Source organism: Lineus longissimus, chromosome 10 (genome assembly GCF_910592395.1).
Source record: "Lineus longissimus chromosome 10, tnLinLong1.2, whole genome shotgun sequence".
NCBI classification, from domain to species: Eukaryota; Metazoa; Nemertea; class Pilidiophora; order Heteronemertea; family Lineidae; genus Lineus; species Lineus longissimus.
The window spans coordinates 14,187,745-14,215,614 of NC_088317.1; the positions used below are offsets into that span (position 1 = coordinate 14,187,745).

The window sequence follows — 27,870 nt, forward strand, 5'->3', positions numbered from 1 at the left end:
GCACGTCTTGAACTTGAAGCGGGAAAAAAGATGGCGGCGCTTCTAAATTACCGTCTGCGCACAGGAGGCTCTTTGATTGGTCGAGGCGTTTACTACCAAAGTAGTAAATTGTAGAAATAGACACTTTTGATTGGTCGATTCAATTAACTACACCCAAACAGTAAATTGTACATACTAAACAACTACGAAAGTAGTAATCAGAACCTCTGATAATTATTTAAGTAGTAATATGACGTTAACTTCTCAAAATAGTAAATGAAATAACTACTTTTAGCCCCAATTTTTTAGAGTGCATGGAATTCCTTTAAAAAATGCCAGCTGTTATGGTAATATTTTTATTCATTATTTTAATATTATTATTCTTCCAATTTTTATTTCCTTTTGACAGTGCCTGGAATTGCCCATTTTTTTCTTCCATATAACCATTAATGCCGGACTACTTCGAGAAATCATGTAAAATTTTATTCGCTGTACACTGAACAATACATAGATGTACAGGGCGTATGAATACATACATTGCTTTTTCACATGAAAATATCGCTACCTAACAACAACCAGGCTGAGGAATTAATGCGAGCATAGTTCCCAAATGATTGAGTTGTCGCATAGAGTTGTCGATGTAATTATATCTGGGGAGATTGTAAATATTCTGCACTAATTGTAGAATGCTTTTTTGCCATGATACTATCTGTAATTTTGATGTGGTTGGGAACATTTTAACGTCAACAATCCAATGATCTCCGCCCCCCCCCCCCCCCCCCCCAGCGAAGCTCCCAGGCCGACAGGCCTCTAGTTAAAATCTGAATCATAAGTATAATGAATCGAAAAATTATTTCCATAACAGCTGGCACAAACATTAACAAGTTTTGTTCATTGGATAACCACTTACTAAAAGCCCGATACTAGTACGTTCCGACAGTTGCATTTTTGCTCGCAAGCAAGGCTGCTCCGACTGTTTAAGGTAAGCACTTCTGTACTTCCACGCCGTGTATCACGTACAACATAGAATAGCAAGGACCTAAAATATACCTCTTCCCCGATGAGCATTACATTGCATCTGCTTGCAGGCCCAGAATATCATGTTTAACGGTACTCAATTAAAATGACCTCAAGTGGCAGGATGAGTAATAAACCAAGTTTGCCCATACGAGAAATGGCTCAAAGCCAAAGTCAGAATTAAAGGCCTGTTTCCACCAAAACCGCTGCGACCGACAGAGCGATCATCACGACGAGTTTGTCGATTTACAGTTCCCACCGAATACGAGAAATCTCGCAAGTAATCGCAACAAGACATCCGAAGTGTTTTTGCAAATGGCTGACATGCAAGAAACGAAGTTGAAATAGATGAGATTTTGGCCTTGTATCTTTGTACCAGGACAAGAAATCGAAAGAGGCAGCATGGAATATGGGTTCATGATATATTCCAGAAGAGAAAGAAATACTGGGAGTATCATCAGCTTGTGAGAGAACTTTATTCGTACGAAGACAAGTTTCACCAGTATTTCCGTATGAGTACACGTCAATTTGGAGAGATCCTGAACTTGATTGAGGGAGACTTGATGAAAGAAGATACGAACTATCGGGAAGCTATGCCACCGAAAGAAAGAACGAACATTCTGATTGGTACCCGTGCGGGTAATCGCATTAAAATCAGTCTGAAAGTGATTTCCAGCGATGGTCGGAGCGGCTGACGCAATTTGACTGAATCGCACTGTACTGGTGGAAACTGTTATTGGGTAATCCATGAAAGTGATCCTCTGCGACCGTCGCAACGGCAAACGGATCGCAAATCGCTGCGATAACCGCGTTCGGTGAAAACAGCCCTTAAGGCAATATTCACGGCCGCATGACACACGCATGGGCTCTGCTCCTGGGCACGTTCACACCACAACCGCGCCGCGGGCCGCGACGGCGAAAAACTAGTTGGCTCGTGTCACCCGCCCGAAAATAACTCAAAATGTTTTTCTATCAAAAAGCCTCACCAAAACCATGCGGAAAAAATAGCGGGCGGTCGTCGCCGCGTCGCCGCCCGAAATAACTTTTGTAGTTATCTGATGCGCTCGCCGCGACGGCTTTTTCTCACTGCGCATACTTATCAATAGGCGAGGTGATCGGGAAGAGAGGGTTCGGTAATTTACCGGTATGTTCATCTAAACGACCGGCGTGGTTTCAGCCATTTCTACAGCTTGATCACCGGCTGTACTATGCCGAAAGCAAAAGCAAAGAGATCTATCCCTGTTTGCGACACAAGTATGATTTACTAATTCTAATGTAATAGGAAAATGCACTGGAACAGATGGAAATGATGGCCTTATTTCCCCTTCAAATGCCCCTCCCGCAGCGTTTATTATTTGAAACACATGAAAATACATTGCGTACATTCGTCATATATTCCTGACGTGGCTTCGAACAATATGAAAAATGAGAAAGAAAATGCATAAGTCACAAGACTTGATCAGTCTCCCAGGCACACTTCTGCGAGAGGCGTTTATACCACCTCATGATTTATCCCAAATGAGGCAATTACTGACCTCATTTACATTCAGTGTATAGGAATATGAATTCATATAATATAGATACATGTATTTGCCAAACTATCGCCCGATATTGTTTATCGAGCCAATGATGTCCAGGTTCCACTGAACCATGACTGTCACTCATATCAGTTGAATGTTCCTTCAATCTTTTTTTCCAAATCTGCCCCCGGGTAACTATGAGAATTGTTCCAATCCGTCCATTTATGCTAATACGAACGTGTAAATACGTTCATTGCGTGTGCCAGCTGTTAACATTGGTAATAATTCAATTAATTTTAATTTTAAACATTGGCACTTAAAATGTCCATTTACGTTCGCCTGGAAGTGCCCATTTGAATCATAATAAAGTGAGAAGATATTACCATAACAGCTGGCACACGCTTTAAATATTTGGATAACCGAGAAAATGCTCTTTTTGACCTCCACCTAATAGTATAGTACATAGATATTTGCCAAAATTTCGCCCGATATTGTTTATAGAGCCAATATATTCAAGTTGACACTCAGCTCTCTACACAAAACAAAAAAAGAATTATGAATATATATATACATGTATAGCAACCAGGGGCGTACCTGCCTTTTTTGTTCTGGACGAAGCTTCGAGGGGAGCTCGCGCAAAATTACACTTTTTGAAATCTTTCAACTAAAAGCAAGGTCACAAAGACCTTTTTCTTGGTGACTTTTTGGGGGGGGGGGGATTAGCATTTGCAATCTCTAGCGCGAGGGCGTCGAATAAAACAGTTTTGATTCATCTGTTCTGCCCTTGAAGCGCATAGGAGGGGTCGAAGGTACCGTTTTTGCCCTTATTGCCCCTTCCAGGGGGTCCCGAGTTTCGTCAAAGGGGGTAAAAAATATGCCATCTCAAAGTACTCTAATAGATGTTAATTTTGATATACATTTTGACATCCTTCGATGGCATCAGCTTTTTGACCCCTACTATGGGACCATTAGGCCTTGTTAAGGCTCCCATTTCTACGGTCATTTTTGGTGAGGTAATGTGCAACTTTATGAGCGGGAAAATTGATATAAGAAATCAGCACCCCCTTATTGCTCAATAGCCACTGTCTTCCCATTGTCCGCTAATTTGTCAATCGGAACTTCACATTTTTCAAACTTGGCCCATGGCCTTAAAAAGGGACGAGGAAGGCCACCATATTCGTCCATACTCGAAATGGATAACTAAATACCTACAGTTAGGCGTATTGAAATATTAACAAATACTCATATCCACCGGTTGTCGACCAGTGCATGTAAATATATGTATGCTGTCAAGTTAATGGATTCAGAATTTTATAATTATCAACAAACTAGTGCGACAGATGTTGATGAGACGTCGGACAGAATATCGAATGATGTGTTAAATACGTATTAAAATCTATTTCCCTAATTCGTCAATATTACCAGCCTCGATAATTTAGAGTCAGTCGTATCCTCCTCCCCCGCCCACATTACTGATCGACAAGCTCGATCGATAGTGCCGAGTGTTGGCCTGCCCTTCACATGATGCAATATATCTGGTTGTTCTGAAAAAAACACGTCCTGTTTAGTGTTATGTGTTCCAGATGATTGGCGCACAAAATTTTTTCAAACGTGTACACATCTTACATAACGTGTTTTACACTCCTCGAGTAATTTTCGGCGCGGTGGTTAAACTTAACACTCGAGCAAGCGGCTGAAGCTCGGGACTGGAAGGTTGTATCGCAGCGCCACAAGCGCCATTTTGAAGAAAACCATTTTTTTCATGCAAAAAATGACGTTTGTTACTTTTTCCCTTTAGAGACTAGAGGCCTGCAAAATGGCATTTCCCACCAACTTTTACTCCAACAGTATACAAACGAATCAAGTTTTCCATCACTCTACCCGAAAGACGGGCCTCCTTCAACCTCTGTCACTACACGAAGTCAAGAAATGGACCTGTTGGCCGTGTTTTGAATGAATTCCCGGCTAATTTGATTGATTTTGTTCCTGGCTATAGCATTATTTTTTGGCAAATGACTTAGTAATTTAGAGACAATTATACACCTCGAACAGCGTAAGTGATAGGCCTAACCCTACATCTATTTTTCAGGGATCTAAAATGGGGACATTTTCAACTCCAACGTTCTTAATTCTGTGTTCAACGATAGTAGCGGTGAATGCAGGTAAGCCACACGTCTATCATTGCGAAATATATAAGGTTGTCAGGAACACTGTCTCGTTTATTTTTGTTCTGATAGTTTTTCAAAAATAAAAGCAAAGTTCGAAGTGATGTAATGTTTTCAGCCTATGAATAACTAATGTACGACTCGTGTTCTATTTGTGAAATTAGCATAAGGAAACGTTCGTTTTCTTGCCCAAATCACACAAAAACTAAGTCGCGAAAGCGCCATCGGTATCCATATGCTACACACTGTCAGAAAAGCTTTGGAGGGATACATCTATCTTCTTTACTAATCTAACGTATTAGTTCCTTTGCACCAACTGTGAAAATAATTGTTTTAACTATCGAAATAGCAAATAGTAAAAGGTGAATATCCGCTTAACCGATGAACAAGATGAGGTTATCGATCTTAATGGTGCTGATGTACGATATCAATTGTCACTGCCGACTTCGTCTGGTCAATAAAGTTGGCAGGCATTGGTATGATGATTAACTTTGCATTGATTAATGGATCAGCATTCACTGGTTCTCGCTGCCTTTTTAAATCACTAGACAAGAATGGTTACGAAACCAAAATGAAAATGACACAATTTGGCACAAGAAGCTTTACAGAAGGCCTCCACAGAATGGGAGTAAGATAGTAACAGTTTCGGTGAAAGATTGAAACATTTGGACTGTTCATAAAATCCGTGTACACTTATTTTACAATGAAACAAATTTCGAACCCACATGCACTTACCGCGCTTTTACCATGCTTCCAGCTTGTTGGTACACATTTGAGAATGCAGACTGCTCCGGCCATGATCTCTCCCATTCCCACCTCAACCGAGCAGCGTGCCGGGCGGCATGCACCAGGCGAACAGACTGCAAATCCTTCCAACAACGTGGCAACGATTGTTGGCTAAAGGATCACGTGTGCACTAAGAAACAGCTTTCCAACGTGGGCCACAAGACCTTTGCTCAGTTCACAAGTAAGCAAAAAAAAGACACGGTTTCGATTCCAAAACAAAATGCCCTGATTTGATATCGTTTATCAATTGCGCTTATCGTATTGTTATTTCCTTTGGTATAAAGTGGAAGGGCTGACGGGTGATAACATAGCAAGCTGTCAGCCCCTTCTATTTTCCTGAAAAACTGCAAAAGAAATAGAGTTCCACACGAACAACATTCACAAACGAATTTCTTTCACGATTCTTCTGGTTGGGCGATCTTAGTGAAAAATGGCCTTACACACGAATTTCTTTCACGGTTCTTCTGGTTGGACCGATCTTAGTAAAAAATGGCTGCAGTTGTTTATTATTGTGTTGATTCAAATCATCTTTAATGACTCCAGAGAAGATATAAGGTCGAGTATGAAAGCGACTTTAAATATTTGCTCTTTTATTGCATGAAAAACTGAGGAAAATCCTGAACAATGAGATAATAATTATAATTTTAGACCAAGGTGTGTCATATCCACTAATTGGGGATTAACCTATTTGTAATGAAAATCTAAAGTTAAAACAATGCTTTGTTTTCTTGCAGAGCACTGTGGGGGTAAGTTCACGTTCATCGCCCCTTATTTCAGACATTTTTCTTTCATAAATTTTACATGTATTAGAAATGTTTCAAGTAGTGAAAAGTACGCGAACTTACCAAAGTCGGGGCGCAATCATCCCTCACTAAACCCGATGAAAACATTGATATATCGAGAGTAAGACAGACATTTGGTTAATTCCACTTCTATTTTTACTGATTTCACAGTTGGTGCTATAGCCACTGTCAGATTTGTTTGTTTTGCTGATTAATTTAAAGAGTGAAGGCTTCAATGGAGAGTGCATCAGTTTGCGGTGACTCATGCCTTGATAGAGCATGACACACAATGAGACGGTGATTGTTTTTTTCAACTCCCTAATTCAAAGGCAGCCGAAAAAGATCAAAATATGATCATCAGTTTTGGATAAAGACGTTGGTGGTTAGTGAAACGTTTTTGGAATGTTCATGAAATACATGTACACTTACATGTATTTTACAATAAAATATTTCGAACCCACAGATGCACTTACCGCTCTTTTACCATGCTTCCAGCTTGTAGCTATTCATTTGAGAATGCAGACTGCTCCGGCCATGATCTCTCCCATTCCCACCTCAACCGAGCAGCGTGCCGGGCGGCATGCACCAGGGGAACCGACTGTAAATCCTTCCAACAACGTGGCAACGATTGTTGGTTAAAGGATCACGTGTGCACTAAGACACAGCTTTCCAACGTGGGCCACAAGGCCTTTGCTCAATTCACAAGTAAGCAAAATAAAAGACACGGTTTTGATTCAATATCTTTCATTAATTGCATTGTATTTGCAGTTACTTTGGTAAGTGGAAGGCCGGTGACGGGTGATAACATAGCAAGCTGTCACCCCCTTCTATTTTCCTGAACAACTGCAAAAGAAATCAAGTTCCACATGAACAACATTCAAGAACGAATTTCTTTCACGGTTCTTCCAATCGGACCGATCTTTGTAAAAAATGGCTGCAGTTGTATACTGTGTTGATTCAAATCATCTTTACTGACGCCAGAGAAGACATTGGGTCGAGTATGAAAGAGACTTTAAATCTTTGGTATTGTATTGCATGAAAAACTGAATACGATCCTGAACAGTGAAATAATAATTTGGATTTTCGACCAGGCTGTGTCATATCCACTAATTTGGGAGTAATCTATTTGTAATATGAAAAGCAAAAGGTAAAACAATGCTTTGTTTTCTTGCAGAGCACTGTGGAGGTAAGGTCATGTTCATTGCTATCTTTATTTCAGATATTTTTCCTCCAAAATTGTGTTCGAAATGCAAGTACATGAACTTACCGAATTCAGGGCACAATCATCCCTCACTAAACCCGAAGACAACATTGATATATCGAGAGTTAGACAGACACGAGGCCTGATTTGAATAAATAGTGTGATTTGTCTAAATTATCAATTAAAAGTATTGTTTCATCCAAAATAAATCAGGATCGAAAGTTTAAGCAATTGATATTTGAGAGGTAATCAACCAATGCAATGTTCATATCTCTCGAGAACATGGTAGTCGGCTTCTCGTCTGCTCTCTTTACGAATAACAATGTCCTAAACATAAATCCGACATTAAATTTTTGCTACCCTCCAAAAACAGTCTCTCATCATTTAAAGCTGTCAATTTGATTAAGTGAATTGAATAAATTGTTCTTACTAAAGGTTCGCCATCAACGGAGCACACAGGTAAGTTTTCCTTTCATCAAATTAAACACCTGATGGCCATTTCTATCATATAAAAATGAGACCACAACAAAATGTATTGCTTTTTTCATACGGTGGCACTGGTAAATTAGGTACCCGAACACTTAGAGTGAAAAAATCAGATTGCCTTGTTCAAATTTTTTTATTTTAGAGCGTGCGCAAGTTTTGCGGTGACTCTTGCCTTGACAGCGCATTACACACAATGAGACAAAGAAGATTGTTATTTCAACTCCCAAATTCGGAGGCACATCAATAAGATCAAAATATGATTATCACTTTTGGTTAAACACGTTTATTTACGAACGTGGGTGGTTAGATTGAAACATTTGGACTGCTTGATATGTATTACATGTACATTTACATGTATTTTACAATAAATTATATCGAACGCACACGCACTTACCGCACTTTTACCATGCTTCCAGGTTGCAGCTATTCATTTGAGAATGCAGACTGCTCCGGCCATGATCTCTCCCATTCGCACCTCAACCGGGCAGCGTGCCAGGCGGCATGCACCAGGCGAACCGACTGTAAATCCTTCCAACAACGTGGCAACGATTGTTGGCTAAAGGATCACGTGTGCACTAAGAAACAGCTTTCCAACGTGGGCCACAAGACCTTTGCTCAATTCACAAGTAAGCGAAATAAAAGACACGGTTTTGATTCCAAAACAAAATGCCCTGATTTGATATCGTTCATCAATTGCGCTTATCGTATTGTTATTTCCTTTGGTATAAAGTGGAAGGGCTGACGGGTGATAACATAGCAAGCTGTCACCCCCTTCTATTTTCCTGAATAACAGCAAAAGAAATCAAGTTCCACACGAACAACATTCACAAACGAATTTCTTTCACGGTTCTTCTGGTTGGACCGATCTTATTAAAAAATGGCCGCAGTTGTTTATTATTGTGTTGATTCAAATCATTTTTACTGACTCCAGAGAAGATATAAGGTCGAGTATGGAAGCGACTTTAAATCTTTGGTTTTGTATTGCATGAAAAACTGAGTAAAATTCTGAACAATCAGATAATAATGATAATTTTCGACCAAGGTGTGTCATATCCACTAATTGGGGAGTAACCTACATGTATTTGTAATGAAAATCAAAAGTTAAAACAGTGCTTCGTTTTCTTGCAGAGCACTGTGGAGGTAAGTTCACGTTCATCACCCCTTATTTCAGACATTTTTCTTTCATAAATTGTACATGTATTAGAAATGTTTCAAGTAGTGAAAAGTACACGAACTTACCGAAGTCGGGGCGCAATCATCCCTCACTAAACCTGATGAAAACATTGACATATCGAGAGTAAGACAGACATTTGGTTAATTCCACTTCTATTTTTACTGATTTCACAGTTGGTGCTATAGCCACTGTCAGATTTGTGTGTTTTGCTGATAAATTTTAAGAATGAAGGCTTCAATGGAGAGTGCATCAGTTTGCGGTGACTCATGCCTTGATAGAGCATGACACACAATGAGATGGTGATTGTTTTTTCAACTCCCTAATTCAAAGGCAGCCGAAAAAGATCAAAATATGATCATCAGTTTTGGATAAAGACGTTGGTGGTTAGTGAAACGTTTTTGGAATGTTCATGAAATACATGTACACTTACATGTATTTTACAATAAAATATTTCGAACCCACAGATGCACTTACCGCGTTTTTACTATGCTTCCAGCTTGTAGCTATTCATTTGAGAATGCAGACTGCTCCGGCCATGATCTCTCCCATTCCCACCTCAACCGAGCAGCGTGCCGGGCAGCATGCAGTAGGCTAACCGAGTGTAAATCCTTCCAACAACGTGGCAACGATTGTTGGCTAAAGGATCACGTGTGCACTAAGAAACAGCTTTCCAACGTGGGCCACAAGACCTTTGCTCAATTCACAAGTAAGCAAAATAAAAGACACGGTTTCGATTCCAAAACAAAATTCCCTGATTTGATATCGTTCATCAACTGCGCTTATCGTATTGTTATTTCCTTTGGTATAAAGTGGAAGGGCTGACGGGTGATAACATAGCAGCTGTCACCCCCTTCTATTTTCCTGAAAAACTGCAAAAGAAATCAAGTTCCACACGAACAACATTCACATACGAATTTATTTCACGGTTCTTCCAGTTGGACCGATCTTAGTAAAAGATGGCTGCAGTTGTATTATTGTGTTGATTCAAATCATCTATGCTGACACCAGAGGAGACTTTAGGTCAAGTATGGACGCATTTTAACTCGTTGGTCTTGTATTGCATGAAAAACTGAGGGAAATCTTGAACAATCGGATAATAATGAGGATTTTCGACCAGGCTGTGTCATATCCTCTAATTGGGGAGTAACCTATTTGTAATATGAAAATCAAAAGGTAAAACAATGCTTTGTTTTCTTGCAGAGCACTGTGGAGGTAAGGTCATGTTCATTGCTGTCTTTATTTCACATATTTTTCCTCCAAAATTGTGTTCGAAATGCAAGTACATAAACTTACCGAATTAAGGGCGCCATCATCTCTCACTAAACCCGAAAACAACATTGATATATCGAGAGTAAGACAGACACTAGGCCTGATTTGAATAAATAGTGTGATTTGTCTAAATTATAGATTAAAAGTATTGTTTCATCCAAAATAAATCAGGATCGAAAGTTTAAGCAATTTATATTTGCGAGGTAATCAACCAATGCAATGTTCATATCTCTCGAGAACATGGTAGTCGGCTTCTCGTCTGCTCTCTTTACGAATAGCAATGTCCGTAAACATAAATCCGACAATAAATTATTGCTACCCTCCAAAAACAGTCTCTCATCATTTAAAGCTGTCAATTTGATTGAGTGAATTGAATAAATTGTTCTTACTAAAGGTTCGCCATCAACGGAGCACACAGGTAAGTTTTCCTTTCATCAAATTAAACACCTAATGACCATTTCTGTCATATATAATGAGACCACAACAAAATGTAGTGCTTTTTTCCATACGGTGGCACTGGTAAATTAGGTACCCGAACACTTAGAGTGAAAAAATCAGATTGCCTTGTTCAAATTTTTTCATTTTAGAGCGTGCGCAAGTTTTGCGGTGACTCTTGCCTTGACAGCGCATTACACACAATGAAACAAAGAAGATTGTTATTTCAACTCCCCAATTCGGAGGCACATCAATAAGATCAAAATATGATTATCACTTTTGGTTAAACACGTTTATTTACGAACGTGGGTGGTTAGATTGAAACATTTGGACTGCTTGATATGTATTACATGTACATTTACATGTATTTTACAATAAATTATATCGAACGCACACGCACTTACCAAGGAGGATATCGCGGTGACGTCACATCACGTGATCAAGACCCATATTAGTGATCGCTATGGCCAATCAGATTCGGTCTACTGACAGCACCAGCACTGAACGCATCTCTACGTCTCACTGTCTGGTGCGCTCCTATACACAAAAACACCAATAGACATGAAATATTGCAATACCTAGTATGGATTCTTCCTGTGTAAAATAAAATTTACAGAGCAGATTAACTTCCACGAATAAAAAAGACGTTTAGCGTGGCCAAAGTGTGGAAATAATGCCTCCGCTAAAATACTCTACGAAATACACTAGGCAATGCACTACGCGATACTCGATAGAGATGCAGTTGAGTTTGTTATTGTTTTGACTTAGAAGCCCGCCCATATCATAATATATTCATGTATTCATGAAGTATGAACTCATTTCTGCCCCATACAACTCTAAGAACAGTCAATTTCTCCTTAAATCATCACCGAAACCGCGATATCCGCAGGAAGATTTCGTTCTAGTGTCCGAAAATGCATGATCTTACAGGGGCGCTTACTCGACAAATAGAGGGGATCTATGGGGATCTATGCGAGTTTAAGGTCCTACAGGTCTCGAACTTGTAAAATCAGTAAACATGCCTCCAAATCCCATTATGATAATGAAGAGTTTGCCCCATATCTGGGAGACTGTTTTGAAACCATCGCTAATTCTGGAAGATCGGTGCCCGGCTATTTGGTTTTAAAAACCCTATTTTTCCCCATCAAAACAGCACTTTTTATTATTCAAATGATAACTTATTGTCCGAAGACTTATTTCATAGCAGAAAACAACTAATAACTCTGATTTGATGCGAAAAATCTAACTTTATTTGATGACTTGATTTTCCCTTGGCCGTGGATCGAGTTTGTTTACAATATGCAGCGCCATCTTGGAAAAGCCGTGACGTCACCGCGGTATCCTCCATTGTTATTTCAACTCCCCAATTCGGAGGCACATCAATAAGATCAAAATATGATTATCACTTTTGGTTAAACACGTTTATTTACGAACGTGGGTGGTTAGATTGAAACATTTGGACTGCTTGATATGTATTACATGTACATTTACATGTATTTTACAATAAATTATATCGAACGCACACGCACTTACCGCACTTTTACCATGCTTCCAGGTTGTAGCTATTCATTTGAGAATGCAGACTGCTCCGGCCATGATCTCTCCCATTCCCACCTCAACCGAGCAGCGTGCCGGGCGGCATGCAGCAGGCGAACCGACTGTAAATCCTTCCAACAACGTGGCAACGATTGTTGGCTAAAGGATCACGTGTGCACTAAGAAACAGCTTTCCAACGTGGGCCACAAGACCTTTGCTCAATTCACAAGTAAGCGAAATAAAAGACACGGTTTTGATTCCAAAACAAAGTGCCCTGATTTGATATCGTTCATCAATTGCGCTTATCGTATTGTTATTTCCTTTGGTATAAAGTGGAAGGGCTGACGGGTGATAACATAGCAAGCTGTCACCCCCTTCTATTTTCCTGAACAACAGCAAAAGAAATCAAGTTCCACACGAACAACATTCACAAACGAATTTCTTTCACGATTCTTCTAATAAGACCGATCTTAGTGAAAAATGGCCTTACACACGAATTTCTTTCACGGTTCTTCTGGTTGGACCGATCTTATTAAAAAATGGCCGCAGTTGTTTATTATTGTGTTGATTCAAATCATCTTTACTGACTCCAGAGAAGATATAAGGTCGAGTATGGAAGCGACTTTAAATCTTTGGTTTTGTAATGCATGAAAAACTGAGTAAAATGCTGAACAATCAGATAATAATGATAGTTTTCGACCAAGGTGTGTCATATCCACTAATTGGGGAGTAACCTACATGTATTTGTAATGAAAATCAAAAGTTAAAACAATGCTTCGTTTTCTTGCAGAGCACTGTGGAGGTAAGTTCACGTTCATCACCCCTTATTTCAGACATTTTTCTTTCATAAATTGTACATGTATTAGAAATGTTTCAAGTAGTGAAAAGTACGCGAACTTACCGAAGTCGGGGCGCAATCATCCCTCACTAAACCCGAAGACAACATTGATATATCGAGAGTAAGACAGACATTTGGTTAATTCCACTTCTATTTTTACTGATTTCACAGTTGGTGTTATAGCCACTGTCTGATTTGTTTGTTTTCCTGATTAATTTAAAGAGTGAAGGCTTCAATGGAGAGTGCATCTGTTTGCGGTGACTCATGCCTTGATAGAGCATGACACACAATGAGATGGTGATTGTTTTTTCAACTCCCTAATTCAAAGGCAACCGAAAAAGATCAAAATATGATCATCAGTTTTTGATAAAGACGTTGGTGGTTAGTGAAACGTTTTTGGAATGTTCATGAAATACATGTACACTTACATGTATTTTACAATAAAATATTTCGAACCCACAGATGCACTTACCGCTCTTTTACCATGCTTCCAGCTTGTAGCTATTCATTTGAGAATGCAGACTGCTCCGGCCATGATCTCTCCCATTCCCACCTCAACCGAGCAGCGTGCCGGGCGGCATGCACCAGGGGAACCGACTGTAAATCCTTCCAACAACGTGGCAACGATTGTTGGTTAAAGGATCACGTGTGCACTAAGAAACAGCTTTCCAACGTGGGCCACAAGACCTTTGCTCAATTCACAAGTAAGCAAAATAAAAGACACGGTTTTGATTCAATATCTTTCATTAACTGCATTGTATTTGCAGTTACTTTGGTAAGTGGAAGGCCGGTGACGGGTGATAACATAGCAAGCTGTCACCCCCTTCTATTTTCCTGAACAACTGCAAAAAAAATCAAGTTCCACACGAACAACATTCAAGAACGAATTTCTTTCACGGTTCTTCCAGTTGGACCGATCTTAGTAAAAAAATGGCTGCAGTTGTATACTGTGTTGATTCAAATCATCTTTACTGACGCCAGAGAAGACATTGGGTCGAGTATGAAAGAGACTTTAAATCTTTGGTATTGTATTGCATGAAAAACTGAATACGATCCTGAACAGTGAAATAATAATTTGGATTTTCGACCAGGCTGTGTCATATCCACTAATTGGGGAGTAATCTATCTGTAATATGAAAAGCAAAAGGTAAAACAATGCTTTGTTTTCTTGCAGAGCACTGTGGAGGTAAGGTCATGTTCATTGCTATCTTTATTTCAGATATTTTTCCTCCAAAATTGTGTTCGAAATGCAAGTACATGAACTTACCGAATTCAGGGCGCAATCATCCCTCACTAAACCCGAAGACAACATTGATATATCGAGAGTTAGACAGACACGAGGCCTGATTTGAATAAATAGTGTGATTTGTCTAAATTATCAATTAAAAGTATTGTTTCATCCAAAATAAATCAGGATCGAAAGTTTAAGCAATTGATATTTGAGAGGTAATCAACCAATGCAATGTTCATATCTCTCGAGAACATGGTAGTCGGCTTCTCGTCTGCTCTCTTTACGAATAACAATGTCCTAACATAAATCCGACATTAAATTTTTGCTACCCTCCAAAAACAGTCTCTCATCATTTAAAGCTGTCAATTTGATTAAGTGAATTGAATAAATTGTTCTTACTAAAGGTTCGCCATCAACGGAGCACACAGGTAAGTTTTCCTTTCATCAAATTAAACACCTGATGGCCATTTCTATCATATAAAAATGAGACCACAACAAAATGTATTGCTTTTTTAGCTCAGCTGACAAAGTCAGCTGAGCTTGTCAAACAAGCTGCTCAGTGGCGTCCGTCTGTCAGTCCGTCCGTCCGTCCGTCCGTCCGTCCGTCCGTCCGTCCGTCCGTCCGTCCGTCCGTCCGTTAAACCCATGGTGCACATTTTGTAACCGTAAGACCTAGAGACTTCAATTTTGCATTTCTGGATACTTCTGGTCAAACTCTACTTTCAAAACAAAATTTGTCGCCATTCGACCTACTTCCTGCGAGCGAGAGCGCATGAAGGAAACTGGCCTATATCGGCCTAGGAGCAGCAGAATTAGTCGAAATATGCTTTAATATTAAGATAAAATTCTTGAAAAACTATTTTATTGAGAAAAAGTTCAAAATTTTAACAGGAGAGGGCGCTACCTGCCTTTTAATTATTTCTGCTGATTCAAATTCCCGCCCGATGACGTCAGCCATCAATGAAGTCTCCTATTTGCCAGTTCTCAAAACATGGCAGCTACACAAAAAAGCAGCAGTAGCTCCAGGAATAAATCACTGTTCACTTCAGCTTCGTAATCGATTGTACCCCCACTTTATTGTGTTTTGTGTGGTGTTCCTATTCAATCAACGATGTGAGGCCTTATTATGTTGGTTTTAATTGAGAAGGTGCATTTTAGCGGCCTACGAAATACCGAAGCGGAGACAAAATGGCGGCATGTTGTTTACTCGATCCATGTGCAATAATCTTGGAGCTCAATGACACTCAGCTCGATGACGATGGTAGTCTGGTAGGCGATATTATCACCAGTTCGTTTCAGTGGTAGTCGTAAGGTCTTTAGGGACTACTTTCAGAAATTAGTTCTTGAAAATTTGGCCACATTTCTGTGAAAACGATATCGGAAGTGCATGCTCTGTTATTCGCGATGACATCGCCGATGTATTTTGAAGTGGAGAATTCCCACAATATGTGCAGTGAATCGGCATGATTCTGTTCGCCTATTAAGTTTTAGTTCTACGATTCTTTCATGAGTAAAAGGTAGACATTCTAAGCAATACAATAATGTCACTCCCATAAAAATTGATTGGAAATTGAGGGAGCTACGGCACTCTCTTCGGCAACTGACAGCGCTGAAAAAATACATTGCATACTGTACAATACCAAATAGCGTATAGGGAATCACCAGAAATGACGTCATCGCTGGTCTAAATAGAAAACTACGGTGGCGCAGTAGAGCACAAGAAAAGGTTTAGCATTAACTTCGTCATGCAAGCTTCAGCAACAAAACGATTTCTCATGAATGATTTACTTGATCATCATCAGCTTGTTTCCCCTGATAGATAAAAAAAATGATTTACAATTTCCACCAAAGTTTTCTATTTTGTGTATAGTCACATGTTATTTAACTGGCAAGGAGCCAAGCAGACAATCAAAACTTACTATTGTTCAATAAAACATAATTTTCTTAACTCTGTCATATTTTTCACTTTCATACTAAACAACGCAGGTTTCCCTTCATGACCCAAGAATAATTCTTTAGACATTTTTAATGACTCGGAATCCATGCACTCTGATTCTCCATAAATGGATGTATGGTTTGACCAATTCTTGCATGACATGTCCACCAAACAAAATGTGAATGCAGTCCGGCAAAGAGGAACATCCAACCATTCACTTCGACTTTTAAAGGCTACATGGTTCCAAGAAAATACATTTATACTACCAAGTAAAACGTTCATCCTACATTTTCGTTCATATGTAGTCTAGCATTTACTTGTTTTGGTAGCAAATACTGATTTCTAAAAATCCTTTGCTTTCACAAGAACTAAACTATTCCAATTTTTGAAGCATACTAAATACTTCAAAATTTGGAGTAAAAGCTTATGCTAGTTTTTATTCATATGGCCCATCAACAGGTGCATACCATAAACCATGAGAATGTTCCAACAGTGGCATAATTATGTCAACCAAAAACATTGGTACCGTAATGAACGCAAAATGATATCAAATACCATGGAGCATGCCATTTTCATGCATAATGAACTAAACACCGGGAAGATATTAATGATATTAACCCAGCTGAGCGCCAGGCCCTTGGGCCTCTTGTTCCATACGGTGGCACTAGTAAATTAGGTACCCGAACACTTAGAGTGAAAAAATCAGATTGCCTTGTTCAAATATTTTTATTTTAGAGCGTGCGCAAGTTTTGCGGTGACTCTTGCCTTGACAGCGCATTACACACAATGAGACAAAGAAGATTGTTATTTCAACTCCCCAATTCGGAGGCACATCAATAAGATCAAAATATGATTATCACTTTTGGTTAAACACGTTTATTTACGAACGTGGGTGGTTAGATTGAAACATTTGGACTGCTTGATATGTATTACATGTACATTTACATGTATTTTACAATAAATTATATCGAACGCACACGCACTTACCGCACTTTTACCATGCTTCCAGGTTGCAGCTATTCATTTGAGAATGCAGACTGCTCCGGCCATGATCTCTCCCATTCGCACCTCAACCGGGCAGCGTGCCAGGCGGCATGCACCAGGCGAACCGACTGTAAATCCTTCCAACAACGTGGCAACGATTGTTGGCTAAAGGATCACGTGTGCACTAAGAAACAGCTTTCCAACGTGGGCCACAAGACCTTTGCTCAATTCACAAGTAAGCGAAATAAAAGACACGGTTTCGATTCCAAAACAAAATGCCCTGATTTAATATCGTTCATCAATTGCGCTTATCGTATTGTTATTTCCTTTGGTATGAAGTGGAAGGGCTGACGGGTGATAACATAGGAAGCTGTCACCCCCTTCTATTTTCCTGAATAACAGCAAAAGAAATCAAGTTCCACACGAACAACATTCACAAACGAATTTCTTTCACGATTCCTCTAGTTGGACCGATCTTAGTGAAAAATGGCCTTACAGACGAATTTCTTTCACGGTTCTTCTGGTTGGACCGATCTTATTAAAAAATGGCCGCAGTTGTTCATTATTGTGTTGATTCAAATCATCTTTACTGACTCCAGAGAAGATATAAGGTCGAGTATGGAAGCGACTTTAAATCTTTGGTTTTGTATTGCATGAAAAACTGAGTAAAATGCTGAACAATCAGATAATAATGATAATTTTCGACCAAGGTGTGTCATATCCACTAATTGGGGAGTAACCTACATGTATTTGTAATGAAAATCAAAAGTTAAAACAATGCTTCGTTTTCTTGCAGAGCACTGTGGAGGTAAGTTCACGTTCATCACCCCTTATTTCAGACATTTTTCTTTCATAAATTGTACATGTATTAGAAATGTTTCAAGTAGTGAAAAGTACACGAACTTACCGAAGTCGGGGCGCAATCATCCCTCACTAAACCCGATGAAAACATTGATATATCGAGAGTAAGACAGACATTTGGTTAATTCCACTTCTATTTTTACTGATTTCACAGTTGGTGCTATAGCCACTGTCAGATTTGTGTGTTTTGCTGATAAATTTTAAGAATGAAGGCTTCAATGGAGAGTGCATCAGTTTGCGGTGACTCATGCCTTGATAGAGCATGACACACAATGAGATGGTGATTGTTTTTTCAACTCCCTAATTCAAAGGCAGCCGAAAAAGATCAAAATATGATCATCAGTTTTGGATAAAGACGTTGGTGGTTAGTGAAACGTTTTTGGAATGTTCATGAAATACATGTACACTTACATGTATTTTACAATAAAATATTTCGAACCCACAGATGCACTTACCGCGTTTTTACCATGCTTCCAGCTTGTAGCTATTCATTTGAGAATGCAGACTGCTCCGGCCATGATCTCTCCCATTCCCACCTCAACCGAGCAGCGTGCCGGGCAGCATGCAGTAGGCTAACCGAGTGTAAATCCTTCCAACAACGTGGCAACGATTGTTGGCTAAAGGATCACGTGTGCACTAAGAAACAGCTTTCCAACGTGGGCCACAAGACCTTTGCTCAATTCACAAGTAAGCAAAATAAAAGACACGGTTTCGATTCCAAAACAAAATTCCCTGATTTGATATCGTTCATCAACTGCGCTTATCGTATTGTTATTTCCTTTGGTATAAAGTGGAAGGGCTGAGGGGTGATAACATAGCAGCTGTCACCCCCTTACTGAAAAACTGCAAAAGAAACCAAGTTCCACACGAACAACATTCACATACGAATTTCTTTCACGGTTCTTCCAGTTGGACCGATCTTAGTAAAAAATGGCTGCAGTTGTATTATTGTGTTGATTCAAATCATCTATGCTGACACCAGAGGAGACTTTAGGTCAAGTATGGACGCATTTTAACTCTTTGGTCTTCTATTGCATGAAAAACTGAGTGAAATCTTGAACAATCGGATTATAATGAGGATTTTCGACCAGGCTGTGTCATATCCTCTAATTGGGGAGTAACCTATTTGTGATATGAAAATCAAAAGGTAAAACAATGCTTTGTTTTCTTGCAGAGCACTGTGGAGGTAAGGTCATGTTCATTGCTATCTTTATTTCAGATATTTTTCCTCCAAAATTGTGTTCGAAATGCAAGTACATGAACTTACCGAATTAAGGGCGCAATCATCCCTCACTAAACCCGAAAACAACATTGATATATCGAGAGTAAGACAGACACTAGGCCTGATTTGAATAAATAGTGTGATTTGTCTAAATTATAGATTAAAAGTATTGTTTCATCCAAAATAAATCAGGATCGAAAGTTTAAGCAATTTATATTTGCGAGGTAATCAACCAATGCAATGTTCATATCTCTCGAGAACATGGTAGTCGGCTCCTCGTCTGCTCTCTTTACTAATAACAATGTCCGTAAACATAAATCCGACAATAAATTATTGCTACCCTCCAAAAACAGTCTCTCATCATTTAAAGCTGTCAATTTGATTAAGTGAATTGAATAAATTGTTCTTACTAAAGGTTCGCCATCAACGGAGCACACAGGTAAGTTTTCCTTTCATCAAATTAAACACCTGATGGCCATTTCTATCATATATAATGAGACCACAACAAAATGTATTGCTTTTTTCCATACGGTGGCACTAGTAAATTAGGTACCCGAACACTTAGAGTGAAAAAATCAGATTGCCTTGTTCAAATATTTTTATTTTAGAGCGTGCGCAAGTTTTGCGGTGACTCTTGCCTTGACAGCGCATTACACACAATGAGACAAAGAAGATTGTTATTTCAACTCCCCAATTCGGAGGCACATCAATAAGATCAAAATATGATTATCACTTTTGGTTAAACACGTTTATTTACGAACGTGGGTGGTTAGATTGAAACATTTGGACTGCTTGATATGTATTACATGTACATTTACATGTATTTTACAATAAATTATATCGAACGCACACGCACTTACCGCACTTTTACCATGCTTCCAGGTTGCAGCTATTCATTTGAGAATGCAGACTGCTCCGGCCATGATCTCTCCCATTCGCACCTCAACCGGGCAGCGTGCCAGGCGGCATGCACCAGGCGAACCGACTGTAAATCCTTCCAACAACGTGGCAACGATTGTTGGCTAAAGGATCACGTGTGCACTAAGAAACAGCTTTCCAACGTGGGCCACAAGACCTTTGCTCAATTCACAAGTAAGCGAAATAAAAGACACGGTTTTGATTCCAAAACAAAATGCCCTGATTTGATATCGTTCATCAATTGCGCTGATCGTATTGTTATTTCCTTTGGTATAAAGTGGAAGGGCTGACGGGTGATAACATAGCAAGCTGTCACCCCCTTCTATTTTCCTGAACAACAGCAAAAGAAATCAAGTTCCACACGAACAACATTCACAAACGAATTTCTTTCACGATTCTTCTCGTTGGACCGATCTTAGTGAAAAATGGCCTTACACACGAATTTCTTTCACGGTTCTTCTGGTTGGACCGATCTTATTAAAAAATGTCCGCAGCTGTTTATTATTGTGTTGATTCAAATCATCTTTACTGACTCCAGAGAAGATATAAGGTCGAGTATGGAAGCGACTTTAAATCTTTGGTTTTGTATTGCATGAAAAACTGAGTAAAATGCTGAACAATCAGATAATAATGATAATTTTCGACCAAGGTGTGTCATATCCACTAATTGGGGAGTAACCTACATGTATTTGTAATGAAAATCAAAAGTTAAAACAATGCTTCGTTTTCTTGCAGAGCACTGTGGAGGTAAGTTCACGTTCATCACCCCTTATTTCAGACATTTTTCTTTCATAAATTGTACATGTATTAGAAATGTTTCAAGTAGTGAAAAGTACACGAACTTACCGAAGTCGGGGCGCAATCATCCCTCACTAAACCCGATGAAAACATTGATATATCGAGAGTAAGACAGACATTTGGTTAATTCCACTTCTATTTTACTGATTTCACAGTTGGTGCTATAGCCACTGTCAGATTTGTGTGTTTTGCTGATAAATTTTAAGAATGAAGGCTTCAATGGAGAGTGCATCAGTTTGCGGTGACTCATGCCTTGATAGAGCATGACACACAATGAGATGGTGATTGTTTTTTCAACTCCCTAATTCAAAGGCAGCCGAAAAAGATCAAAATATGATCATCAGTTTTGGATAAAGACGTTGGTGGTTACTGAAACGTTTTTGGAATGTTCATGAAATACATGTACACTTACATGTATTTTACAATAAAATATTTCGAACCCACAGATGCACTTACCGCGTTTTTACCATGCTTCCAGCTTGTAGCTATTCATTTGAGAATGCAGACTGCTCCGGCCATGATCTCTCCCATTCCCACCTCAACCGAGCAGCGTGCCGGGCGGCATGCAGTAGGCTAACCGAGTGTAAATCCTTCCAACAACGTGGCAAAGATTGTTGGTTAAAGGATCACGTGTGCACTAAGAAACAGCTTTCCAACGTGGGCCACAAGGCCTTTGCTCAATTCACAAGTAAGCAAAATAAAAGACACGGTTTCGATTCCAAAACAAAATGCTCTGATTTGATATCGTTCATCAACTGCGCTTATCGTATTGTTATTTCCTTTGGTATAAAGTGGAAGGGCTGACGGGTGATAACATAGCAGCTGTCACCCCCTTACTGAAAAACTGCAAAATAAACCAAGTTCCACACGAACAACATTCACATACGAATTTCTTTCACGGTTCTTCCAGTTGGACCGATCTTAGTAAAAAATGGCTGCAGTTGTATTATTGTGTTGATTCAAATCATCTATGCTGACACCAGAGGAGACTTTAGGTCAAGTATGGACGCATTTTAACTCTTTGGTCTTGTATTGCATGAAAAACTGAGTGAAATCTTGAACAATCGGATAATAATGAGGATTTTCGACCAGGCTGTGTCATATCCTCTAATTGCGGAGTAACCTATTTGTAATATGAAAATCAAAAGGTAAAACAATGCTTTGTTTTCTTGCAGAGCACTGTGGAGGTAAGGTCATGTTCATTGCTATCTTTATTTCAGATATTTTTCCTCCAAAATTGTGTTCGAAATGCAAGTACATGAACTTACCGAATTAAGGGCGCAATCATCCCTCACTAAACCCGAAAACAACATTGATATATCGAGAGTAAGACAGACACTAGGCCTGATTTGAATAAATAGTGTGATTTGTCTAAATTATAGATTAAAAGTATTGTTTCATCCAAAATAAATCAGGATCGAAAGTTTAAGCAATTTATATTTGCGAGGTAATCAACCAATGCAATGTTCATATCTCTCGAGAACATGGTAGTCGGCTTCTCGTCTGCTCTCTTTACGAATAACAATGTCCGTAAACATAAATCCGACAATAAATTATTGCTACCCTCCAAAAACAGTCTCTCATCATTTAAAGCTGTCAATTTGATTAAGTGAATTGAATAAATTGTTCTTACTAAAGGTTCGCCATCAACGGAGCACACAGGTAAGTTTTCCTTTCATCAAATTAAACACCTGATGGCCATTTCTATCATATATAATGAGACCACAACAAAATGTATTGCTTTTTTCCATACGGTGGCACTGGTAAATTAGGTACCCGAACACTTAGAGTGAAAAAATCAGATTGCCTTGTTCAGATTTTTTAATTTTAGAGCGTGCGCAAGTTTTGCGGTGACTCTTGCCTTGACAGCGCATTACACACGATGAGACAAAGAAGATTGTTATTTCAACTCCCCAATTCGGAGGCACATCAATAAGATCAAAATATGATTATCACTTTTGGTTAAACACGTTTATTTACGAACGTGGGTGGTTAGATTGAAACATTTGGACTGCTTGATATGTATTACATGTACATTTACATGTATTTTACAATAAATTATATCGAACGCACACGCACTTACCGCACTTTCACCATGCTTCCAGGTTGCAGCTATTCATTTGAGAATGCAGACTGCTCCGGCCATGATCTCTCCCATTCGCACCTCAACCGGGCAGCGTGCCAGGCGGCATGCACCAGGCGAACCGACTGTAAATCCTTCCAACAACGTGGCAACGATTGTTGGCTAAAGGATCACGTGTGCACTAAGAAACAGCTTTCCAACGTGGGCCACAAGACCTTTGCTCAATTCACAAGTAAGCAAAATAAAAGACACGGTTTCGATTCCAAAACAAAATGCCCTGATTTGATATCGTTCATCGACTGCGCTTATCGTATTGTTATTTCCTTTGGTATAAAGTGGAAGGGCTGACGGGTGATAACAAAGCAGCTGTCACCCCTTCTATTTTACTGAAAAACTGCAAAAGAAATCAAGTTCCACACGAACAACATTCACATACGAATTTCTTTCACGGTTCTTCCAGTTGGACCGATCTCAGTAAAAAATGGCTGCAGTTGTATTATTGTGTTGATTCAAATCATCTATGCTGACACCAGAGGAGACTTTAGGTCAAGTATGGACGCATTTTAACTCTTTGGTCTTGTATTGCATGAAAAACTGAGGAAAAATCTTGAACAGTCGGATAATAATTTGGATTTTCGACCAGGCTGTGTCATATCCTCAAATCGGGGAGTAACCTATTTGTAATATGAAACGCAAAATGTAAAACAATGCTTTGTTTTCTTGCAGAGCACTGTGGAGGTAAGTTCACGTTCATCGCCCCTTATTTCAGAAATTTGTCCTCAAAAATTGTATTAAAATGTTTTAATTTAGTGACAAGTTCATGAACTTACTGAATTCAGGATGCAATCATCCCTCACTTAACCCGAAGACAACATTGATATATCGAGAGTAAGACATGTTACAACTGATAAATAAAAAGTCCTCGCAAGAACTTTTGATTTTTGATTCGAAAAAGTGAAAAGAAATTTCGCAGTCAGCTAAAATAGTTTTTTTTAAATTTGATCAGTTAATTTGTTCATGAAATTTTCACGACTTGCATACATTGAGCGGCTCGATTTTTCTCTGTACGGGAAATTTTAACACGAAATTTGGCCACGGGGTCCTCAAAACCTGTCGCATGTTATCATCCTGCTTTCTTTCAATTTCGTAAGATAACGATGATGTTAGACTGTTAGCGAATATATAGAGTTTTCAGTTGTACATGAAGTTCACAGACCATGACCGAGCCAAAAACACTGAATTCTACGCCAGCAATTCTTTTGTAGTTGTTCTTTTTGTACCTTTGTTATACTATTATTGAACAGTGATGTAAATGATGCCTATTTTCTTATTAGCCACAGCCCAAACAGAACTAACAAAGTCCAACCTTAAGAAAGGTGTGTTACTCAATACATAATTCATATTTTTTGTGAACATATCACCTCTAAAAAAAGTCAGGTGTTTACATGGTGTAATATATCAGCTCAAGAACTAAAACGATGCCGTCGGTGATTCTGATAGATGAGTGCGACTGTGCGAAGTCGCTCTATCAAACATGCCTTTAGATAACTAGCTTTCTCATATCGTTGCTTTCTTAAAAAATCAATGGTATTTTAAGTTTCTATCCTTTTGTTTTGGACTCCCTCTTGACTACGCTAGTTTTATCATTGCAGGAGGTAAATTTGACTTGAAATCTGTCTTCAAGGGACTGACATCGTGTCCTGAAGGAACAAAGCCGGAAGGAGGCGCCTGTGAAAGTGAGTAGTAAACATAGTGTTGATTTTGAAATTCAATATGGTAGAAGGGTTTATGCCTGTTTCGCCTATTCCTGTTTCGCCTATTCCTGTTTCGCCTACAAAATTCCTGTTTCGCCTATTCCTGATTCGCCTATTCCTGTTCCGCCTATTCCTTTTTCGCCTATTTCCTGTTTGGCCTATTTCCTGTTTCGCCTATTCCTGTTTCGCCTACTTCCTGTTTCGCCTACTTTCCAGTACCCCTACAATAAATCGACTCTCCCACGGGGAACCTTAGGGATGCATGTCCATTTTATGGGGAAAATGTGAGGGGACAATTGGATGATGTTAACGATGTGATGACAATTTGACTAATCAAATGCCATCAACTTTGTTAACAAACCATGCCATGACCGTTTTGAAAGAGTCACCTTGAAAGCGGGGACAGTCCGGGACTTATTTGACCATAGGACCATAGGACCATACTGACACACAGTAAAAACTAATAGATTAAGTAGAGTAAAGCAGTCGTTTATCTTATAAAAACTGAATTCATGAGTTTTTGATAAAAATACATAATACTGTACATTCTCATAATTATTTGATCAAAATCAGCTGTAAAACCCATGTCATACATGTAGGTACAGCACATATAAAGTCAAACAAGGTGGAAAATACATATCATGATATTATGTCAGACAAGGTAACTGATGGCATCAACGTAACTCATTATGTCCCTCTCTCCATTGACGCATTGTTCTTTGAGGCGTAACATGCGTTTGTCAATGCGTACATGTACTTCAAAATTGATGCGGAAAAAATTGCAGTACGCTTCTCGTTCTCCGACACTCCCGCCATGTTGGTTTTTTTCTTCCATAACCTCGGCGGACTAATTCCACATCGCCCGCGGAATGCCGAAGACATTAGAAACCTGCACACCAAACGTCGTCGGCTAACTGTACACCTTACGACTTTGCCTCCAGACGTAATATTATAGTAGGAGGAGTACACAGCTTCACACCACAAGTTTGTTGTGGCAATCTACGTCATCATGTCTTTAGTGGCCGCATCAGGGACACCATGCTAAGTCACATAAAGTGTGTCGTGGAGGTGTGTCCGCCAGACCACCGCGTGATTGGTTGACCTAGTTGATATATGTGTCAATTCGTTGTTTTTGCGACGACCAATAATGACGAATCATCAGCAAGAGTTTTGATTTGTCGTAGTGGCCGGTAAGGGCGATGGGACGAGGCCTTATCACTAAGTCCGTAGTGTAACTAGTTGTAACAATCCTTCTTGGTTTATGCACATTTTGCAGTATTTATACCCTTAAAGAAGCAAATGCTTTCAACACATATAATCTGTGCCTCTTAATGATTCAGCGATATCTAGAAATCATCACTTGCGTGTTTCCAGGGAATGTGAAGATTTTTTTCATATTTTTGCATTTTTCTCCAAATATAGGGTTTAAAATGTGCCTTAGCCTGATTATACTTCTGAGCTCTTTAATTAGTACTCGCATTTTAGTCTGGTGGTCCGCCATCTTGGATTCAGTAAGTGAACCAATTGCTCCAGTCTCTGTACACATTGACAACATTATATCAATCATTTCTCACAGTGAGCCATTATCGCCGAAGGGCTTGTCGAAATTTATTTCATTAGGATAAATATTTCTTTTCAATGATATTTAGTATACGAGAGGTAAAACAAGTCAAGGTTTTTCTGAAGGAGTGTTGGACCTCAATGCATTTACCCGGCCGGTATTCCACTTTAAACGTGTTGTATGAAAATGCTCTTGTTTCAATATATTGCGAGAACAATGCAATCGTGTTTACAGTCACACACTCCAATGGTATGACACACAACACTATGCCACTTGAAGTTGGTGGCAGGTGCACCGGCCTTAGGCCATTGTCCACTGTTTCCAACCCAATGGTGCTAGACGGCAGCCTCTCAGAATTCATTTTCAGTGTTTTGCGAAGCTGCTCCATACTTCAACGACAGAATCATTACAGTATATTCAGAATTCTTGCAACTTGACACGACGAACGGGCTGTCCAAGTGGGTTGTTCTCCATATTCCATTGATACCGTGAGTGCCTTAGCTGGAAACGATCGGATCCCGCCATAAAATTCTAATTGAAAAGGAGGCATTCTCACTCAACGGAAGCTCCCTGCGCCTTGTTTTCAAATGGATGCTTTTAGAAGTAGTAAGACTCTCATCAGCACTGCATTCGTCCTGGCAATTTTCACCGACTTCTCGATGATATATCTCAAGATTTCTCTGACGCCAGCCGTTGTTCGGGAATTACTATTCGACCGATGTAACTGTTCCGGGTACAGTGCCTATTCAGGCCTAAGAGAGGCAAACAATACACGGGTCCACCAGCACATTAATGGGAATTCAACATCTGATAAAACCCTAAGCGGATTTTGTCGAAAAGGGAATTCATCCGCTTGTTTGGCTGATGATGCAGTAGTTATCGAGACAACATCCAGTGTAGGGGCTGTTATAGGGGTGTCTGGTCTGGCTGAATTTATGGCAAGTCCGCTCGTAGCCTATTTGTGCGCATCTTACGGACATCGTTCCATTTTCTTAGTCGGTGCTATTCTTGAGCTAATCAGTAGTACAGGATTTCTCTTTGCTCCGAATGTTATTGTTCTAGCAATTGCAAGTGCTTTCCAAGGATTTTCCTGTGTTATCATCTTCGTGAGCGGTTTGGTCATGGTAACGGACGTGTTTGGCCCCAAGGAATGTGGCAAGGTTATATCAAAATCATACGGCCTTACAACTCCAATAGCAGGCATTATTGCGTTCATACTTGGTAGCATAGGATATCAATATTTCGGTCTTGCCTTACCCATGGGGTCGATCTCTGCACTAGCTTTGGTTGACTGTATCGTTCGACTTTTGATCAAACCAAATGGCCACCTAGAG

The 27,870-nt window shown here is 39.5% G+C and overlaps 2 protein-coding genes and 2 long non-coding RNA genes across 4 annotated transcripts in view; all 4 read left to right on the forward strand.

Moving 5' to 3' along the window:
• Positions 1 to 856: 856 nt before the first annotated feature.
• On the forward strand, positions 857 to 9,333 carry LOC135494365 (uncharacterized). The gene is made up of 10 exons (XM_064782283.1): positions 857 to 961; positions 4,606 to 4,678; positions 5,439 to 5,648; positions 6,202 to 6,213; positions 6,745 to 6,954; positions 7,424 to 7,435; positions 7,886 to 7,909; positions 8,353 to 8,562; positions 9,065 to 9,076; positions 9,284 to 9,333. The coding sequence occupies exons 2-10, from the start codon at positions 4,615 to 4,617 to the stop codon at positions 9,331 to 9,333; spliced, it is 804 nt and encodes a 267-aa protein (XP_064638353.1). The 5' UTR covers positions 857 to 961; positions 4,606 to 4,614.
• A 277-nt stretch (positions 9,334 to 9,610) lies between these two features.
• On the forward strand, positions 9,611 to 13,154 carry LOC135495095 (uncharacterized). Its single transcript, XR_010448511.1, has 5 exons — positions 9,611 to 9,816; positions 10,311 to 10,322; positions 10,774 to 10,797; positions 12,370 to 12,579; positions 13,141 to 13,154. It is a non-coding gene; the product is annotated as an uncharacterized LOC135495095 (long non-coding RNA).
• Positions 13,155 to 13,686: 532 nt separating this feature from the next.
• LOC135494966 (uncharacterized) lies at positions 13,687 to 18,149 on the forward strand. The gene is made up of 5 exons (XR_010448498.1): positions 13,687 to 13,892; positions 14,363 to 14,374; positions 14,824 to 14,847; positions 17,365 to 17,574; positions 18,136 to 18,149. It is a non-coding gene; the product is annotated as an uncharacterized LOC135494966 (long non-coding RNA).
• A 518-nt stretch (positions 18,150 to 18,667) lies between these two features.
• LOC135494366 (uncharacterized) overlaps positions 18,668 to 27,870 on the forward strand; it is a 28,356-nt gene continuing 19,153 nt past the window's right edge. The window contains exons 1-12 of the mRNA XM_064782284.1: positions 18,668 to 18,887; positions 19,375 to 19,386; positions 19,838 to 19,861; positions 20,305 to 20,514; positions 21,076 to 21,087; positions 21,617 to 21,826; positions 22,314 to 22,325; positions 22,777 to 22,800; positions 23,244 to 23,453; positions 23,948 to 23,959; positions 24,556 to 24,597; positions 24,874 to 24,957. Coding sequence (XP_064638354.1) covers positions 18,668 to 18,887; positions 19,375 to 19,386; positions 19,838 to 19,861; positions 20,305 to 20,514; positions 21,076 to 21,087; positions 21,617 to 21,826; positions 22,314 to 22,325; positions 22,777 to 22,800; positions 23,244 to 23,453; positions 23,948 to 23,959; positions 24,556 to 24,597; positions 24,874 to 24,957 — 1,072 coding nt within the window. The remainder of the gene's footprint in view (positions 18,888 to 19,374; positions 19,387 to 19,837; positions 19,862 to 20,304; positions 20,515 to 21,075; positions 21,088 to 21,616; positions 21,827 to 22,313; positions 22,326 to 22,776; positions 22,801 to 23,243; positions 23,454 to 23,947; positions 23,960 to 24,555; positions 24,598 to 24,873; positions 24,958 to 27,870) is intronic.

Bases quoted from the DNA above. Each gene is read 5' to 3' on its own strand.
- LOC135494365 (XM_064782283.1), top strand. From the start codon at position 4,615: ATGGGGACATTTTCAACTCCAACGTTCTTAATTCTGTGTTCAACGATA. The intron at 4,679-5,438 runs GTAAGCCACACG...CCATGCTTCCAG, and splicing joins GATAGTAGCGGTGAATGCAG to CTTGTTGGTACACATTTGAG. The intron at 7,910-8,352 runs GTAAGTTTTCCT...CCATGCTTCCAG, and splicing joins GCCATCAACGGAGCACACAG to GTTGCAGCTATTCATTTGAG.